Source organism: Nannospalax galili, unplaced genomic scaffold (assembly GCF_000622305.1).
Source record: "Nannospalax galili isolate Female #2095 unplaced genomic scaffold, S.galili_v1.0 scaffold162, whole genome shotgun sequence".
Taxonomy (NCBI): domain Eukaryota; kingdom Metazoa; phylum Chordata; class Mammalia; order Rodentia; family Spalacidae; genus Nannospalax; species Nannospalax galili.
This window is the reverse complement of record NW_008350388.1, coordinates 983459-1004375: the sequence shown is the minus strand read 5'-3', so window position 1 is coordinate 1004375 and position 20917 is coordinate 983459. Positions and strand designations below refer to the sequence as shown.

General features: G+C 42.7%; 1 protein-coding gene across 2 annotated transcripts in view; it reads right to left on the bottom strand.

The window, feature by feature from the left end:
* Positions 1-20917, bottom strand: part of Ttc39c (tetratricopeptide repeat domain 39C) — a 109000-nt gene that overhangs the window by 40201 nt on the left and 47882 nt on the right. The window contains exons 3-6 of one of the 2 annotated variants that reach the window (XM_008847618.2): positions 20614-20742; positions 16805-16919; positions 5884-6238; positions 3748-3916 (exon numbers count right to left, since the gene is read on the bottom strand). In XM_008847618.2, coding sequence (XP_008845840.1) covers positions 3748-3916; positions 5884-6238; positions 16805-16919; positions 20614-20742 — 768 coding nt within the window. Of the gene's footprint in view, positions 1-3747; positions 3917-5883; positions 6239-16804; positions 16920-20613; positions 20780-20917 lie in introns of both variants that reach the window. The other variant, XM_029570694.1, reaches the window with a different exon arrangement.

Sequence of the window (20917 nt, the reverse complement as noted above, 5' to 3'; positions counted from 1 at the left end):
ATCCTGGAACTCACTATGTAGACCAGGCTGGCCTTGAACTTACAGAGATCTGCCTGTCTCTGCCTCCCAAGTGCTGGGACTACAGGCGTGCCCTGTAAGACATAAAATTGAATGAGTTTTTAACCTTTAAAAAAGATCTCCATTTCGTTTTAAAATATACCATTTCTTACAGAAAGACATTGTTTTTGCTAATAACACTTAGATGTTGGCATATGCGTCTCTAATCTGTATGTATCTGATTATCACTAGTCATGGTCAGTCGCACTTGGATCCTTAGCCACCTGTGTATGGATATAAAGTCATTGGGTAAATTTCAATGGTAATGTTTATCACTTCTACTAATTAACACGATGTAAATTTTTATGTTTCCTCCTCAAATATGACTCATTTTAATATGATTTTTTGTGTGTATATCACACAGAACATCCCCAAAATTATTTTTTAAAAATATTATATTTATTATTTTTATTCTTTTATGTGTATGGGTGTATTGCCTGCATGTATGTGAGTGCACCCACGTCATGCAATGCCATGGAGGTCAGAAGAGGGCTTCAGATTCCCATGGAACTGGAATTAAGGAACCATGTGGGTGCTGGGACTCAAACCTGGGTCCTCTGCAAGAGCAGTCTGTGCTTTTAACCACTGAGCCATCTCTCCAGCCCCTCATTTTTAATTAAAAAAATTTATGTGTACAAGTGTATTGCCTGCATGTCTATAAGTACACCCATATCATGCAACACCTATGGAGGTCAGAAGAGGGGTTAAATCCTCTGGAACTGGAGTTAAGACCCTTGTTAGCTGCTATGTGGGTGCTAGGAACCAAAGCCAGGTCTTCTGCAGGAGCAGCCAGTGCTTTTAACTGCTGGACCATCTCTCCAGCCCCATCATTTATGTTTCATATATACCTCATACACATCACCTAAACAGAACAATTACTTTTCATGGGTTTTAAAATTTTTATTTATGTGTATATGTGTGTATCTGCATGTATGTATACACAAAATACCTGCAGAGGCCAGAAGAGGGTGTCAGATCCCCTAGAGCTGGAGATACCAGTGGTTGTGAGCCACCATGTGGGTGCTGGGACCCAAACTCCAGTCCTCTTAAGCATTAAGCATTAAGCAAAAGCATTAATGTTCTTAACCGCTGAGCTATCTCTCCAGTCTTCAAAATATAACTTACATAGTAAATTTAGCATCCCTGAGTTTTCATTGTACCAGGTCCCATGAGGTCAGGCGTGTAGTATTTTCCACTTGGAGCCTCATGCTGGTACTCAGAAAGTTTCAAATTTCAGAACATCTGGACTTTGGTTTTTTGAATTAGGAATGCTCACTGTGTTGTGATGTTCAAAGCTATTCAGAGGTTTAGGGCTGGGAATACAGCTCAGGGTCGAGCACGCACCTGCAAGCACGAGGCCCGAAGTTCAATTTGCTGCACCAGAAAAAAAGGGAGACTCTAGGAAACCAGACAACTGTCCCTGGAGTGAGCAGGCTTGCCCAATTTAAAATTTCTTTTTACAGTCTCCCCCAACCCAGAACAAACCCAAGGGAATATGGGAACTTTAATAACCTGAACATTTTTCCCTACAAGTAGTCATAACAATAGCCCTGACTGCACAAGAGATGAATCAGAACCACATTTTTTGGTCTTTTTTTTTTTTTTGGCGGGGGGGGGGTCTTTTTGAGACAGAGTCTCCCTGTAGCCCGGGCTGTCCTGGGACTCACTATGCAGACCAGGCTGAACTCAGAGATCCACCTGCCTTTGCCTCCCAAGTGCTGTGTGCCACCACACCCCGCTCAGGAGAAATATAACCCAAAGCTCACAGCTTGAGTGCAAAGAAGTTTCAACATAATGAGATGAAAAATAACTTGAACATGGTGCAAGTAATCATATTCCGGTAAGCTCTGAATATGAACTATTAGAGTAATCTCAAAACTGGGTATCATCATTTTTGCCTGTAACCCTAACACTCAGGTGGCTGAGGCAAGAGGACTGATGTGAGTTAAGAGTTTACCTGGTCTACATAATGAGCTCCAGGCAAATCTGGGCTACACAGAAATGTCTAAAATATACTTCATATATATGTAACTTCCAGAGCTTAGAGATTTAAGATTGCAGAGTGAGCAGGGGCTGTAGCGGAGTAGCAGGGCACTTGCTTAGCATGTGAATGCCCTGGGTTCAACTCCAGCACTACAGGCAAAAAAACATGTTATAGCAGCAGATTCAAACAAATGGCAAGATGGCAGTATATAAAAAAACTTGGTGTCTGGGCTGGAGAGTTGGCTCAGCGGTTAAAAGCACTGGCTGTTCTTGCAGAAGACCTGGGTTTGATTCCCAGCACCCACATGGAGGCTAACAACCATCTGTAACTCCCGTTCCAGGGCATCCAATGCCCTTTTCTGTCCTCCACGGACATTGCACGGCATAGGTGCACTTCCATACATGCATACAATACACACATACACATAAGATAAAAATAAAGCAGAAAGATTTTTTTTAAAAAAGACTAGGTGTGCAAGCCTGGTATCCTGACTACCTCCAGAACCTCTCAAAGTGGAAGGGAAGACAACTTCACAAAGCTGTTCTCTGACCTCCACACATGCTTCATGGCACACGTGTGCACACACACACATACGTACAGGCACAGAATAATAAGAACTTAAAAATTTTAAGAGAGCAAACAAAGTTAAATATCTTCAGTACAGGGAGAATTAAAATTAGAGAACTATTCTGTAGTCTTCTTTATTTAAGGGACCACTCCATGAAGGAAATTAAATGATTTGGAGAAGAACACATACTACACTATACACTACCAAAAACAAAACCAAACCAGGAAAAAGAGAAAAGCAAGCCATTCCTACGTCCATAAAAGTACTACTCAGCAAAAAATCTCCCACTGTCCTCCTGGGGTGGGCTGGGGACTGACTTCTGGTAGAAAGCTTTCTTAACTGGAGGACAGGTGGTATTAAAGTTTCCAAAAGATTTCCTGACAACTTTGGTAAGAAGACGTGTAGCTCTTGCAGCATCACAACCACTTCCTTTCATGTACCTACACAACCTCTCCTCTTTTCATTTTCCCACAAATCCTCTGAACCAGAAGATAAATAGATGCAAAGAAGAGGGACCCTTCACTGCCAGGGCATGGTCTGGGTTTGGAGGGAGAGAGCCTGAGCTCACTTCTGGGGAAGCTCAGGAAGCTACCAGAAGCCGTCTTGAATCCCTGGTTTTCTTTTCCTATAACCTAAAGAGAACAGTTTTGTAACTAAACGCAGGAGTGCTCTGAGGACTGGAGAGGACTGAGTGTGAAGAGTGCTTGGTACACACCTGGCCAAACCAAGCAGACGAACACATGGAAAAATCAATTATCATTTCAAAATTAATACTGTCCTTGTATAAATCATTAGCTGAGACCAGAGGTTAGCAGACTATTACTAACTCAGAGAAGGAAAGATACTATTTTATGTCCTTCACCTAAGAGATGTAATACTACCCTTGAGCTTTAAGCTGACCTCTCTGTCTCTAGCAATGTGGACTCCAATCCCAGGTTTTGCCCATGTCCCCAGAGCAGAAGGTAAACTGACTAATATCCTTGGTTTCTGGGAGAGTCTTCAGCAGTGATATAATGGAGAACACAGGGACACAGTGTCTTGGGCCAATAGCGTTCTGGCTCATGGACAACAGCTTCCAAGCAGAAATCAGATGCAATCATCAAAAGCTTACTTTAAGAAGACAAGGAAGGGGCCATACCTCTAATCGCTGGATCCGTCCCTTGAAAAACATAAAGAGGGAGGAGTTTGGATAAGCAGCTTCTTTTTTGAGAAGAATTTCCTTAGCTTCATCCAGGCCTGCTTTGTTATCACTGCCATCCAACGCAAAAAATGGGCGGACTACGGTGTGGTACCACAGTAGAGCTAATCTGCAGGGAGACAGAGAGAAAGCTTGAGCAGGAGAGTTTGCTGACTTGGCTCTGTTTTCAAATAAAATAAGTCAGTATGTGCTCTTCTAATACACATCCTTTCTAAGAGATTTGCTATACAATTTTCCAAGAAGTAAAATCAGAGCATGTTTCCCATCTTAATTTTGTCAATATCTGGAAAACCACTACTTTAGCACAAGGTTTAAATCAACAGATGCAAGAATAATACCACAGAAGCCTTGGGCTTTCCTGAAGCCTCTGGCTGGATTGCTGAAGACAGTGAGCAGGAGAAAGCTCTGGATTCTACACACTCAGCAGTTCATGAACTGGAGACAACTAGTCACAACAGATACATGGTCCGCTTGTAATCAAAGATTTACATTTTGAAAAAGAAAAATGTGACTCTCACTGTGCTCATAAAGTTAAGAGTACAGGCCAGGTATGGTGGCATACGCCTTTAAACCCAGCAGTCGGGAGGCAGAGACAGGCAGATCACTGTGAGTTCGAGGCCAACCCTGTTTATATAAAGATTTCCAGGCCAGCTAAGGTTATATAATGAGACCCTATCAATAATGATGATGATGATGATGATGATGATAATAATAATAATAAAGTTAGGGTTTATAAGCCTCAAAATCCAGATTTAATGTAAAACCCACAGTCTTCAATTATATATGAGTTAAAAATAACTGAGGGGAACAGGTTAAAGGCCCTTTTCCCAGCCTTTGAAGATGCTCAAAAAACAAACACATAAATTACTTAAATTCTCTAACTTCAAGTTCATTAAATAAAAATATCATGCTAAACTAAGTAATCAGAGCAGTCGCTGAGGCTTGCTTTGATGAACATATACAAATGTTTAATCAGCACAGAAAATATTTCTATGTGAATGAATGCTATGCCTAGTGTGTTCATAAATTCAATCCTCTTATTGAGAACACAATGATTTACAATATTAATTCCATTCACTCCTTTTTCAGAGATAGACACAAAACGATGCTAAGCTACTAGCTAGAAATGTTTCCAAGTTACAAACCTGATAATAATATTAATTAATAAGGGGCCATTCTTTGTGTCATTTAATGAGTCTGGGATATACATCTGTTTATCAAATGAAAATTTCATGATTTTTATATAACTCTATTCTTCAGTATTGACATGTAAAGATCTACATCACACTAAGGTCTTGTGTGATTTAATATAATTGGGGGACATTCTGGTAAGAGGTGTCATGTCAGACAAAGATCATTTGCTATCTGTAAGATAGCTCAAATTACAAATTGTAGGTATTTTCCAGATTTGAAATTTTTAAATCACATAATTTTTAACTAATTTCTTGACTCAATATAATGACATACCACAAGATATCCAAATTACACATTCTAAACAAACTGAACAACTAGAGTCATCAAGGAAAATTACCCAACATTTGGATTCTTTGTAAGGAAAAAAAAAATTCAGAGCCATTGACAAGGCCTATCAAATGTAAGTCCAAAAAGATCAGAACTGTGACTCTCAGCAACCGTGGGCAAGGTCACAAAACTACTTATGAATCACTAGATGGTGGACGATAGGTCAGATTCAGGGGCTAGGGAAGATGATTCAGTTGGTAAAGTGCTTAACTTGAGGACCTGATTTTGACTCCCAGAACTCACATAAAAAGACAGATGTGATAGTGTGTGCTTGTAATCAGCACCAGGAGGTAGAGACAGCTGGATTCCTGAGGCTTACTGGCTAGCTAGCCTAGTCCACTTGGTGAGCACCAGGCCAATGAGACCCTGTCTCTGAGGATGACACCCAAGGCTGTTCATTAGACGCCAGCACAGAGCGCATTCCTTGGCATTGCCATTAAAAGGTACAGCACTGTATCAAGCAACAATTTTCCTGAAGTTTTTAAAAGTTTGACTGTTGTTTACTTACTTTCAACACTACATTATCTACCAAAGCATTGCAATATAGCTACTCACGTAGCTAAAGGGGCCTTCATGTCCTTACTTTCGCTTGCATACGTCAGTGAAGAAAGCCCCTGCAGGCGGTCTCCAGGAAACCCCAGCAGGTTGATGATTTTGAGCAGGTTTGGGGGCACCATGGATATGCAAAGGTGAAAAAGGCCATATCCAAAGCTAACAGCACCCTTCAGTCTGTTTAGGGATTCCTCAGTCACCCCTTCAGCCACAATGTGATTATCATTTGCAGCGTCAGAAGTCAAGGGCTCTTCAGTCAGCTTCTTCTGATACAGCTCCTGGAGGGCGTTGATGTCCACATAGCACTTATTGTAAATCTTCCAGGCCTTCCTAAGGATCCACCCCCCTTTTATGTAGGCTATAAAGAGAAGGGGAAAGAAGCAGTCAAAACCCAGTAATCACATGTGCACTGGCATCATAATAAAGGCTAATGGTAGGAAGCTGAAAGTCAAGCAAGGACTCGAAATCGTTACAATTGTTAGCGGTCCCTGAATCTTGCTGCTTCACAGTTTACTTACATTTCTTATTTTTGTCAATGTCCCTTCACTACAAGTCCCAACACAGTAGGATCACTTTTTTCAAAAAGTATTTATTAGTTCTATTTTATTTGTATGAGTGTATTGCCTAGATGTATATAAGTGCACCTGCACTGTACAATGTCCACAGAGGTCAGAAGAGGGCGTAGGAGCCCCTGGAACTGGAGCTATGGATGGTTAGCTGTCATGTGGGTGCTAGGAATCGAATCTGGGTCCTCTGCAAGAGCAGCCAGTGGTCTTAATTGCTGAGCCATCATCTCTCCAGCCCTGGCATGATCACTTTGTGGGGCTTTATTTGCTATTGCTGACCACTACTCTTATCAGGCCCTTCATGAAGAGAGAGGGAGAGAGGGAGGGAAGGGGTAGGGAGGGAGGGGGAGGAAGGAAAGAGGGAAGGATGGAAGGAAAGGAGGGAGGGAAGGAGAAGGGAAGAAGGGAGGAAAAAAGGAAAGGAAGGCGGGAAGGAAAAACAGGAAAGGGAAGGGAGGGAGGCGGGGAAGGAAGGAGGAAGGAGGAAGGAGGAAGGAGGAGTCAACCCAGATTTCTTCAGGTCTTCTGTGAAATGCTCTGCCACGGCTCTCTACTGTGGTGTTTCATGGCAGACCTTCTACACACACTGGGGTTTCTCCCCTATGTTTTCATTCCCCCAAAGAAAGCTCTTAGTCTAGTTCACAGCTAAAATTATCCGCACATACCAAGCAACGTGTATCTTGGCAAAAACATAAAAAACTTAAAAAATCATAGTAATGACAAACAAAAATGATCAATTCACATTTACTGGGTCAAAAACGCCAATTTATTATGAAAGTCATTCATGTTAAGTACAGACCTGTGAAGAATCCCTAACACACCTCTATCTTGTTTACTGTGACAGAGATGGCTTCTGTTTACTCTGGGTGCTGGTGTTCACCCAGTGGCACATTTCAGAGACATCCACAGTGAAGAGGAAACAAAGAACAGAGTGCTCCTGAAAACATGGACTACAAAGCCTTGTAGGATGGGAGGTTGAGATGCAGAGACAGCTCCCTCCCAGCCCACGTCCCTCTGCAACAGGCCCTTAGCATCCTGCCATGATGAACCCTCTCAGAACCCTTCTTCAGGTCGCAGTGTGTGTCAGTCTGTCTATTATATGAGTATCTTCATCATATTCTTGAGGAGAAGGCCTTCTGTCAGGAATTTTCTGTAAAAAAAAATCCCCTTGTAACTACAGAAGAGAGCTTACCTCCTTGGCCCATTACCCACAAGGCGCTACCACTCTGACCTGTGTGAAAAGAAGGCAAACATGGCCTGACCCAGCCTCCCAGAGCCTCCAAATCAGCAAGGAAACAGGCAAACTTGCTTTAGAAACGAGGACTTCAGAAAATACATGACAGCAAATAAAATCCGAGGTATAAGATACAATGCCAGAACTGAAAGTGGTCTAGGAATGCATGGCGCATGTATTAAAGAGTGGACTCAGCTGCCCTGGCTGCTGCCTTTCTAAAGGCTGGTGCACCAGGTGGACCCCTGGCTGGGTGGGAGGCTCAGACTGCAGGTGTGCTTACCACAGACAGACTGGTAGAGGGTTTCAGGGATCCGAACGCTGAACACACAGTGGCTCATAGACACCTGTATTTTGCCTAGGAGTCTAGAAAGTGGGTGTGTGCAAGGCAGTTCTGGGCCCCTGCAGAACCAGCCCAGGGCCCTCTGAAAAGATACCACAATTGGTAACATTTCCTTCATGCTATCTCATCTCTGAGGAAAGGAAGGAAGGGTGTCCTATGTGACTCTGCTGGGGACACCCTTGGGAACCCACACCTGGTCCCACCTGGCTTTCCCTTTGTTCATTCTGCTTTGCATCCCTTTGCTGGAATAAACCACACAGTATAGCTGTATCCTGAGTCCTGTGAGTCCTCTGGGTGAGTCATTAACACATGAGGGGTCCTAGAGATCACCAATACACCACAGAAAGCTATTATTTTATTTAAGTATACCAACTTTCCAACCTAGGATGACCATATTTCCTGTGTAATCACAATGAAAGTTCTGGGTGATCACTGTCTTAGAGTCTACATCCACTAAAGAGAACAGGGTAAGAATGAGCAAGTCAAACAAACTAGTCTGGACTGGCGAGATGAGTCAATAGGTAAAGAGACTTGCCACTAAGTCTGAGGATCTGAGTTCCATCCCTGGGACCCACAGAGTAGGAAAGAACCAACTCCTGCAAGTTGTCCTCTGACCTCCACATAGGAGCTGTGGCACATGTGTGTCCACACATACACACACACATACACAGAGAAACACACACACACACACACACACACACACACACACAAATAATAATAAATGTAATAAGAATACTCTTAAAACAAAGTCTATAAAAATTTGGATGAATTTCTCATTAAAAAAAAAACTAATGTACGTTCAAAATAATCCTTTCATTTAGCTGAACGTAACAGAAGAATTTACTGTATGAACGCTCTACCTCAGACACTGTTCTAAGTAAACCAAAGAGAAATGTGTTTCGGATCTCTTTTAAGAAGCTCAGTGAGTTTCTTCCCTCCTAAACAAATTATACTAAACTTATGAATGAATTGTTCATTTTTATTTTTACTTCCCATTTGCCATTAATTTTTTCTGTGTGCCAAGTACATTAAACCTTATTCCTTCTGGGGCTGGCGAGATGGCTCAGCAATTAAGAGCACTGACTGGTCTTGCAGAGGACCCGGGTTCGATTCCCAGCACCCACATGGCAGCTACGTTCTCACATACATGCAGGCAATACACTCATACACATAAAATAAAAGTAATAATAAATAAAATATTTTTTAATTAAAAAAATCTTACTCCTTCCAACTTCCATCCTTACCTAGAAACTGAGAGGGAGAATGGAATTCCATTTTCTCCTGTGTCTTCTTTATTAGAGGAAGTAGAATCTTGATTTAGAGAAAGGCAGCACTGCAGGAGAGGGGGACAGGTGTGTGACCATGCAGAAAGATGGGGATACTGTCACTAATGGGTTCAAGTCCAGCTGAGGAATGACCGACCGTCAGCTACAGAGAAATGGGCAGCCTCCAAACTTGGGCTTGAAGGGACAGTGTTAGGAAAATGAACGGTCACAATTAAGATCCCCACTGAAGAATTAGAAAAAAAAGCATGGTGGCTATGGAAACCAAAAGAAAGAGTCATCAATGCCTTGCTGCATGGAACTCAGCCAACAAAGCAAAATTGGGGGCTGGAGAGATGGCTCAGCAGTTCAGAGCACTGGCTGCTCATGAAGAGGACCCAGGTCGAGTTCCCAGCACCCACATGATGGCTAGCAACTCCGTAAGTTCGTTCCAAAGGATTCAACACCCTCTTCTGACCTCCTCAGACATTGCATGATACATATACTCATACACACAAAATTAAAAAAAATATTTAAAGCAAAACACCACATAGCAAAAACCTGTTCTAAAATAAAAATAAATTCACCACATCTTTAATTTCATGCCTAAGATAGGCTCACTGGTCCCGATGCTTGAGAGCACATATTAAAAGTCTATGGTTGGGGCTGGAGAGATGGTTCAGCAGTTAAAAGCGTTGACTGCTCTTGCAGAGGACCCAGGTTCAAATCCCAATACCCACACAGTAACTAACGACAGTCTGTAACTCCAGTTCCAGGGGATCTGACACCTTCTTCTACTTCCGAGGGCACTGCACAACATGGATGCACTTACACACGCACAGGCAATACACTCATACACATAAAAAAATATTAAGATATTTAAAAGTATATAGTGACAAACACAAATTTGAAAACTTTAGCTTGAGCTAGGAAAATAGAATCCAAGGGATTAGACTAAGTAAGTCAAAGACTAGAAACAACTACATGCAAAACCAAGTTAACACACAGACAGAAAATGTGTTCAGCTTGATCTCCTAACAGATTCTCCAAGACATGCCCTGCTCCCTGTCCCCAACACTGTGACACATCTGGAGGAGGCATGATTATGTCAGTTGCGTGGTCATGTCAAGGTGCAGTTTGCTTTGGGCACCTAGGTCTGCAGGGGGGTGCTCCAAAGGAGGCGATGCTCAGTAGGAGAAGATGCTCCGTAGGAGGAGATGCTCCATAGGAGGAGATGCTCAGCAGGCCTGAGTCAGCACTGCCTCCAATGAGCACACGTCCTTCATCACACAGAGAACAGAGCATTCAGGCCACACACTGCAGGGCCTTCTGCTGCTCCTCTGAAAGGTCAGATATAAATCATTCAGCTGCCGTGATCTCTATGCACTCATGGAGGCAGGCAGAAAGAGCAGGAAACCACAGACTATTTGCTCTACCCTATTAGGTCAGGCATCAATCTGTGGGGAGATACAGAGGGGAAACGGGAACCTCCACTCCATAGAGGAGCGGCAGTCCTTCCTGGGAAGGGCATCTTCCTAGAAAATGAAAGCATCCAGTTACACTAAGTTGACCTTGGAATCGATTCTGTCATGGGGACTGTATCTGGTGAGAGTGGATGCAATGGATTCCTCTGTTCACTGTCCTATGCGATGCTGGGCAGCCCCATGATAAAGGGCCACTTTCAGGCTCACCCTTCCTGTGATCCAACAACTTCGAAGGATATAAAGATGATTTATTACTTGTGTGTATGTGTGTGTGTATGTTTGTACGTGTGTGTATAGATACATGTGTGTAAGGCTACTCAGCACATATATGTGGGGGTCAGAGGACATCCTTGGGTTTCATTCCTAAGGAACGTCACCTACTTTTTGTGAGGCAGTATGTCCTACTGGCCTGGAATTTGCTGAGTAGGCTAAGCTGGGAGGCCAGTGAACCCCCAGGGTCTACCTCTCTCTGCCTCCTCATCAGGGTTGGGATTACACAAGTGCACACCACCACACCCTGCTGCCCAGCTTTGTATGTTGCTTCTGGGGAGAAAACTCGGGTCCTCATCCTTGTGAGGCAAGTACTTTACCAACTGAGCTATCTTCCCAGCCCAACAAAAGGTGACTTAGTTGTCACTGCCAGTCCAACCTCCTTATTCTCCCGAGGCAAGAGACTCCACACAGACATGTAGATCCACTGGCAATTTCTTTCCTGACTGGCATCATCCTTCCTCTATTCTGTCCTTCAATTCACAGAGCACATACATATGTGCTAGGGGAGGGCATCAAGAACTCAGGAGGTGCCAGGCATGGTGGCATATACCTTTAATCCCAACACTTTGGAGGCAGAGGCAGAGAGATCTTGGTGAGGTCAAGGCCATCCTGGTCTACATAGTGAGTTCTGGGCCAGCTGGGGCTACAGGGAGACCCTGTCTTAAAAGAAAGGAACACAAAGAAGAAATCGAATTTACTTTTTCAGACAGTTTCTCATAGCCTAGGCAGGCCGCCAACTCCTGATCCTTCTGCCCCTGCCTCAAAAGTACTGGGATCAGAGCCATGTTCTCTCCCTGCATCTGGCTCACTGTTCATAGCACAGGGACAGAACTGGGAATTCTCTGCCTCCCAAAAGGGTCAGAATCACTTGATCCTGATGTGATGTCTTGTGACATCTGGAACTCTGTCTGCTGGTCACAGGAGCTTCCTGAATTACAATCTGCTTGTCTTTCCCCTCTGCTAAACCATGAGTTCCCTCAGGTCAAAAGCTGCCCCGTTCATCTCTGGATCAGCAGCACCTGTTATGCCATAGGGCAGACACCTAGGCAGTGCATGAAGAAAGGAGGGAAACAGCGTGTAGACCAACCAGTCCCTGCCGTCAAGGAGTTTACATTCTAATATTTCAGGCATGTAGAGAACTAAAACCTTGAACTTCTAGGTGATAACTACATAACACAACTGACTACACAGGGTACCCCTCTAGCTTCCTGGGCCAGACTGATGAGGCCTGTGAGGAAGGAAGGTTTGGGCTGTGTTTGATTTGGCCAGAGCAGAGGTGTTTCTATTGAAGAGCACAGTGTGAACGAAAGCACAAGACTGTGAATGGTGTTTCAGAGAAGCACAGGGAATTCTGCTCTGCCACATTATGGCAGTGATCGGGCAGGATGCTAGGAAGGGGCAGGCTCTTCCATGCCACCCTGGAAAGGAGCTTTGCCCCTACCTTGTGGATGACATAGGCCAGGGAACTGTTTAAAGTACAGGTGTAATGTGTCTTAGGAAGATGGTTCCAGTAGCAGCATGGAGAATGTGGCATGGAGGGGAGTGATGGGGACTAGTGACACAGGACATAGGGAACATGGGGCGGGCGGGAATGAGATACCTGCACTTCTGGGCTATGGGGAGGTGGAGGCATTAGCAACCAGACTAAGGGGGTGGAGGAAAGGTGACAGCAGAATTCAGTTGTGAAGTAGGAAAACTATGTATCTGTTGCCTCTTACAAGCTGTGAATCTCTTTCCATCTCACCAAATCACTCAGCACTGACTGTCTCTGGAGAGGAAGGAACCCAATATCCTGTGGGGAAAACCCACTGAGCATTCATTACACCAAGAAGACAACAACCAGCAAGACAAGAAACAGGGGTGTATGAATTCCAGTGGGATGGGGGGGCTATGGGAGGGTGCCAGTGGGGACAGGGGTATAAAGATGATTAAGTTTGATTAAGAGGTTCTGTATGAAATACACAAAAATTCAATAAAAACAAATTTTTAAAAAAGAAATAGGGAAATAAAACTAGGCAAGGTCACACACAGATTTCTAAGAGAACTTACAAAAGATAGATGGTCACTGCAGAAAAAGAAAAGAGACCCTTGAATCAGAGATTAATTAAAAAGCTGTATGGTCGTATGACAGAGCAGGGAGATGGGATGATTCATCATAAAGTAGTTCAAATGAGAACACAAAAGCTCTCTGAAAGTATGAGAACATTAGACTCATCCCCATGCAAAGCTCTGCTGAGTATATGCTCTGCTGCTCTGCTCAGGGGAGGGGAGAGACATTAACAACAAATGTTCCTATAAAGGAGGTTTGCAGGATTGTTGTTCAATAAACTTATCCTTCTAGAATGTTTTCTAAGATGTCAGGCATGATGCATGTCTATAATCTGAGCACTTAGGAGGATAAAGCAGGAGGTACCTGACTTTGAAGCCGACCTAGGCTACACAGCCAGACCCTGCCTCAAAAAAGCAAAACAAAACAAAGCAAAACCAGAAACAGATACAAAAACACTGAACAAATGGATTCTCACAATAAGGTAAATATATTATTTGTATGAAGCACATGTTGATTATGTTTGTATGTTTAGAACAGACACGGAGCAAAATGCCATGACCCAAGGCTTTTAGGCTATGAGAACTTCACTTCAGATTCAATACCACATTCTATAAACTATGGGACTTCAGAAAAAACTAAGAATGCGGTCAACATCAGGGATATGCAGTCTGATTAACATCAGACTACGAGAAGAGTAAGCTTGAAAAGGCAATCCTGTGAAAGAAAGACAATTTATGGATGAAATAAAGAATAGGGGTGTGGGTGCCGGTCAGAAATAAAATACACACTTAGCAAATGCTAAGCTGGGACTCATGTACACCTGGCTACCCTTCTTTCTTTTCAAAATAATTTTATTTTTTATTTCATCTTATATGTATATGAGTATATTGTCTGCATACATGTAAATGCACCTATGTAGTGCAATTGCCCTCGGAGAGCAGAAGAGGGCACCAAATTCCCCCAGAAGTGGTGTTATGGATAACTGTCAGCCTCCATGTGGGTGCTGAGAATTGAACCCAGGTCTTCTGCAAGAGCAGTCAGTGCTCTTAACCACTAAGCCATCTCTCTAGCCCTTAACCTTCTTTTTAAAGAGGTACTTTCTTTTTTAAAATTTAATTTTATTTTGTGTGTATGACTGCATGCATGTATGTGCAACATGTGGGTGTAATGCCCATGGAGGCCAGAAAAGGGCGTCAAATCCCCTGGAACTGGAATTACAGATAAAAGTTGTAAGCCACCAAGGGGGTGCTGGGAACTGAACCCAGGTCCTCTGCAAGAGCAGCAAGTGCTCTTAACTGCTGAGCCATCTCTCCAGCCCCAGGTGGTATTTTTTTAATAGCTAAAATGAGCTCCTCACAGGAGCCTTGAGCATCAGATAAAGAATGTCAAAATCGCAGATGACTGAGCACTCTTGTCTTGCCAGTGTATTCCAAGTAAGCTCTGTTGCTCTGATATCAGTCACTGCACAAGTTGGAATGGGAGGGGATGAGCTTTACTGCCCTATAGGGAAAGTCACTCACTATGAGCTCTCAACATGCTAGAATTACCCTGTTAGTAAGGGGTTGAGAAAGTACCAAGAAAAAGGTAAGGAAAAAAAAAAACATGTGGAAAGAGCACAGCACAGGACATATTTTAAAAGAAGGATACTTTTTAAAAATTTCATTTTATGTATATGAGCATATTGCCTGCATGTGTGTAAGTGCACACGTGTCATACCATACCCACTGAGGTCAGAGGACAGCGCTGAATTCCTCTGGAACTGGAATTATGGATGGTTGGTTGTTAGCCGCCATGTGAGTGCTAGGAATTGAACCCAGGTCCTCTGCAAGAGTAGCCAGTGCTCTTAACTGCTGAGCCAACTCTCCAGCCCCCAAGAAAGATACATTTTTGAAAGTGTAAGTTTCAGAGGTCGAAATAAACCTTAAATTCCCTTCAATTGAAGTCCAATAGTGTAGAATTGACTTTTACAAAATGGACAGAATCTGGACTTTACTTCACCTTTTTAAAAAAAATATTTTGATTACTTTATTTTATGTCTATGTGTGTATTGCCTACATGTATTGCCTCATGCAATGCCCATGGAGGGCAGAAGAAGCTGTTACAAACAGTTGTTAGCTGTCATGTGGATGCTGGGATTTGAACCTGGGTCTTCTGCAAGAACAGTGTTCTTAACCGCTGAGTCATCTCCCCAGCCCTGACCTTTACTTAATCTTGCAACTAAAAAGCTACTATTTATAATATAAACAAACTCAGAGCCATATGCCACTCTGTGATCTGGGTACCTGACCTTGATGCCCTGGGACCCCACTTTGCCCTCCACCCAAGACAGTGAATGAAGGTGGGTATGCTTGAATTATCAAAGCACTGGAAACAGCATATAGAGAAGTCTGATTGACATTGTGTGTATGAGCTATTTTAGGCCTAGGGATCAGAGGGGAAAATTGTTTAATAAGATATGGGTGGGTCTAAGCTTATAGTTCCCCAACTGAAGCTGGAAAAACAGTTTTGAATAAAAGTATGGGTGAGGCCTGACTCAAGAGCACAGTTCTGTGAGATGTGAAGGAACGAACCCTGGAGTTCAGGTCTGTTCTTGGCTTTTAAAATGTAACACTGTTGGGCATGATGATGGAAGCCTTTAGGAGGCAGAGGCAGTGAATTTCTGTGAAATTGAGGCCAGCCTGGTCTCCATAGTGAGTTCCAGGCCAGCTGGGGCTACAGAGAGACCCTATCTTAAAAAGACCAAAAACAAAAAATTGAAAATAAAAAGATTAAACAACACTGAATCAGGTGATTCTTTATTGAAGTACAACCTTAATGTTGGTTAGTAATGCCTCACAGTAGAAACCACATCTTCAGGGAGACAACAGAAAGGGAGACAGAGAAGAAACAGTGGGGAAATGGTTTCTGGGTGTCTAGAAAGAAAAGTAAATTACAGTTTAGCTGAAAAATATCCATCTTCATCTGAAGTTTGGGAGAAAATGCTTTTCTGACTGACTTCGAGTTGATGCCACCTTGCATCTTTTTTCGTTCTCTTCCCCCCCCGACCCCCCAAGTAATTCCCGTCTGGTCAAGTGGCAGTTTTCTGCTACCAAGATCCAGGAGACGTAACCAGACCAGGAAATCAGTCTCTTGGCAAGCCATTACCGATTCATTTGAATTCAGTCCACTCAAGAAATTAAAGCCATAAAGGCCAGGAGAATATGTGCATTAGACAGACTAATGAAGAAGTTAGCTTAGATCCCTTGCTAAAGGTTATTATGATGCCAGTCCTTCAAGTACATTAGAAAATCTTTAATGAACTTTAACGATTCCCTAATAAACTTGAAATGAGTGAAGGCGTTCAGGCCTTCAAAAACAGTTTCCTGAAAAACTTAAATTTAAACCAGTTACATTTCACTTTGAAGATTAGTATGTACAACTTGATGATCACAAAGTATTATATGCTCTCTATAAAAGGCACTAATAATTTCTCTAAGCGAGATAAAATTATCTTGAGACCAGAGGATGAGACACCAACTTCAAAACTAAAACTACACTGCTAAGTACACATTAAGCATTTGTGGTTTCTTTTCCCCAAGTAATACATCAGAAATATGTCCCAAAGGGGTGCTGCTGTGCATTTTCAAAGGCTGAGATAAGAAGCTTTCTTTTAAAAAGTCTTACTGATTGTGTGTGCCCCTGAATAGTGAGTGTCATTAAAAATGATTCCACATACCTGACAATTCTTGTTTCACAAACGAAAGCACAGCCAAGTAAACCTGACAGTCAGCAATAATGATTTGCCTCTGGAGTCGGTCAACCATGGAGGGGGCGGATTTTCGAGCATCAACCTGTTTGGTAGAAAGAAAATGTATACTCACAAATCACACAAGAACAACACAGCACCCAAACAACTGCAGTCTAATGTTACAAAATAATTTCCCACAGGGACTGTGGAGCATGGCTGTCACTCAAAGCCAAGACCAAATTTATACTAGAAGCCTGGTGGTTCCATACTCCCTTTACTCCAGCTATGTCAACAATTTGCCAAGTTAAAGGGCACTGTTCGAAACCGGTATCATGAATGATAAAAAATGAAGTTTTGGGGAAAAAGGAAAAACAACAATGAAAAACTTCTGGGAATAATCTTTCTTAAAGACAATGTAAATTCTTTTTTAAAAATTACTTTTAATTTTTTAAATTATTAAATTATATGTATATGTGTATCTGAGTGTGCATTCTTACATTCTAGTGCAGAGTCCTCAGAGGCCAGAAGAGGGCATCAGATCCCATGGAGCCAAAATTCTAGGTAGCTGTAAGCCACTCCATGTGAGTGATGGGAACCGAACTCAGGTCCTCTTCAAGAGCAGTGTGGTGCTTAACTGCTGTGGTCTCTCTCAGCCCTCAAGACACTTTTTTGAGACAGGGTCTCCCTGCAGTCCAGCTAGCTTGAAACTCACTGTGTATACCAGGCTAGCCTTGATTTTACAGAAACCCACCTGCCTCTACCTCTCGAGTTCTGGGAAGATACTTTAAATTCTTATTTATCCAAAATAAAAGATATTAGTGGTGCAATACACTTTCCAAAGCAGATAATCCACAAAATCATTTTACAGCCATCTGAGTTAAAGGAGAGCTAACATTAAGGTGCATTCTTTTGGTGCGTTTAACTGAGACGTAAAGGTGGAAAAGTGGTCATGCACCTGTTAACCAGAAAATATCCTGGATTTAAAAATTAGCTTTGATTAAATCAGAAATTATACCCGAATTTTAAGTCACGTAAGTAAAAATAAGCTAAGAACCAAATTACTTCTTTAAAAAAATGCTGGCCTTTGTCATAAAGATGTTTCTAAATGGAATGAAAATTGCTGGGATACAGAATACTACTGTCTTAATACAAAGTATATACAAATAAAATGTGTTAATTTTTGCATAAGAAATGATGGTATTTATTTTTATTTTATGTATATGAGTGTATTGTTTGCATGTATGTGTAAGAGTACCACATATGTGCAATGCCTGTGGAGACCAGAAGAGGGCATCAGATCCCCTGGAACTGGAGTTACAGACAGATGTTAGCCATCCACCATGTGGGTGCTGGGAACCGAACTAGGGTCCTCTGCAAGAGCAGTCAGTGTTCTTAACCACAGAGCCATCTCTCCAGCCCCAGAAATGATGTGATATCTGCAATATATGTCATCAGCACACAGAGTATGCCTCACAGAATGACCCACTTCTTTTGACTAGATTTAAAAAAATTTTTTTTTCTTTATTATTTTTATTTTATGTGTATGAGTGTATTGCCTGCATGTATGTGAGTGCCCCCATGTTGTGCAATGCCACAGAGGTCAGAAGAGGGTTTCGGATTCCCCTGGAACTGGAGATAAGGACAGTTCATAGCCGCCATGTAGGTGCTGGGAATTGAACCCGGGTCCTCTGCAAGAGCAGTCAGTGCTCTTAACCTCTGAGCCATCTCTCCAGCCCCTTGTCTAGATTTTTAAATACCCATCCTGGTAACTGTCACTCCAAGTCTGGCCCTAGCACTCTACTGGTTTAGGAAAATGGTATTCTATGCTTCCTTTCCTTCCTGTAATGACATCAGCTGTGCAGGGGTGCCAGAGAGCTAATAAGTCCTCGCATAGGAAAATGTTTTACCCACAGCAAAGATCATTTCAGATGTTAGTGATTAACTAGGCATGGTAGAAGATTCCAAGGACAGATATGCAAATAAGCTTACAGTTAATGAGAAACATAGACTTTATGACCATGTGATAGAGTAAGAGCTCTGAAAGGTGAAGTCCAGGGAACTGTGAGACTCTCTAGGAGACACTGGGCAGAGCTCAGAGCCTCAGGCAAGGGTTCGGGGTCAGTGGATGACAGGAAGAATCAAAGAATGAGCAGCAAGTACATAAAAACATTACCATTCTAGGGGTTGGAGAGGTGACTCCGAAGATAAAAGCACCAGACGCACAAGCATGATGAACTGAGTTCTGTCCCCAGAACCCACATAAAAACCGAGATGTGGTGGTATACATCTGTAATGGAGTCTTCCTGTGGTACCATGGGAGGTGGAAACAGCTTAGCCCAGACACTTGTAGGCCAGCTAGCCTACAGCTCAGCACAGCAGAAACAGAACAGCAGAAGTCAGGAACTAACTTCCAAAGTTGTCCCTGACCTCCACATGTGTGAATTGGCAGGTACATGCCTACAATCACACATATCAAACACACAGAAATATAAATAAGTAAGCATTCTCTAAAAAAGAATGCTCTATGCAGGAGAAAGAATATGCCTGCCACACTTCAGCGTTTGTAGTCTAGAGCTAGAAGCTGGCTCAGTAGTTAAGAGCAAATTGCCACTTTCTCAGAGGACCCGGTTCAGTTCCCAGCACCCACATGGCACCTAACTCCAGTTCCAGGGGATCCAATGCCTCCTTTTGGCCTCCACAGGCACCAGGCAGGTACATGGTGCACATGCATAGATGTAGGTAAACAATGAAACACATAAAATAAAAATTTACTTTAGAAAACAAAAAAATTGGGACTGGAAAGGTGGCTCAGCAATTAAAAGCATTGAGCCGGGAACTGAACCCAGGTCCTCTGCAAGAGCAGTCAGTGCTCATAACTGATGAACCATCTCTCCAGCCTCAGTGCCTGGTTTTTTATATGGGTTGTGGAGATTGAATTCAGGTCCTTTGTGCTTGCATATCAAACACCATATGAATGGAGCTTCCTTCCTAAACTGGATTAGGACTGCACTGAGGCTTTGGTTATAACCAAAGGCTGGCAGCACCTGAGAAACATGAGATCAGCAGAGGAATTCCTGAAGTATGCCCTAACGTGATTGTTCTATCAGCCACTAGGCTGAATCACACATGGGAAACCCCATTCCAATAGCTGTGGCCACGGAGCTGTCCTTTCATTTCTGTTGCTATGATAAAATATCCTAACCAACAGCAGCTTAGGGAAGAAAGGAGGTATTTGGCTTACAGTTCTAGGTTACAGACCATCACTGAGGGTAAGTCCGGGCAGGAACTCAAAGCATCTATTCACATCACCTCCGTAGTCAAGAGCAGAGAGAAAGAGATGCTTCCATGCTGCCTGCCTGCTGCTGCTTTACCTAGCTTTCCCCTATCTCATATGGCTCAGGCCCCAGCCTACGGAATGGTGCTGCCCACAGTGTGCTTGTCAGCCTACATCAATTAACAAACAATACAGTGCCCCACAGACATGCCCACAGGCCAACCTGATCTAGAAAATTCCTCACTTGACTCTCTTCTCAGATGATTATAGGCTGTCAAGTTGACATTTAAAACTAGTCAACATCACAGGGGCCCTTGGTGGAACAAAGTAATGTTCACAATACCACAGAACAGGCATAGGATAATGATTAAAGAGGCCTCTACTATTTTAAGAAACATTACGTATCTAGAAGCCATGACAGACACTTAGTGCTTGTTTTCAGTCACATCCTAGATACCAAACCAAGTAAATGAGTGATGCTCTCCAGGTGGGATATGTCCTGATCTGAAGCCCAGATACTTACATTCTTCTTGATTTTGTTCTTGATTGTTTCAATCACTCCAGCCTCTTCACTTTCACACAGCTTTTCAGTAGTTTTTAAGTCATCACAGGCCAACTGCATTTTTTCTTCCTCAAAAGTCATCATGGCATTCTTCCAAGAAATAAAGGGTGAGTAGATCAGTAAATATCTGAAATTTTAAGTTACTATAATGAAACGCCAAACTAGAAAGTGTTACAGAAAACCTTAGTCATTTAAAGAAACTATATCCTCAAGGTGAAATAAGAATATCTAGACAGCATGGTGGTCCAAGCCTTTAATCCCAGCA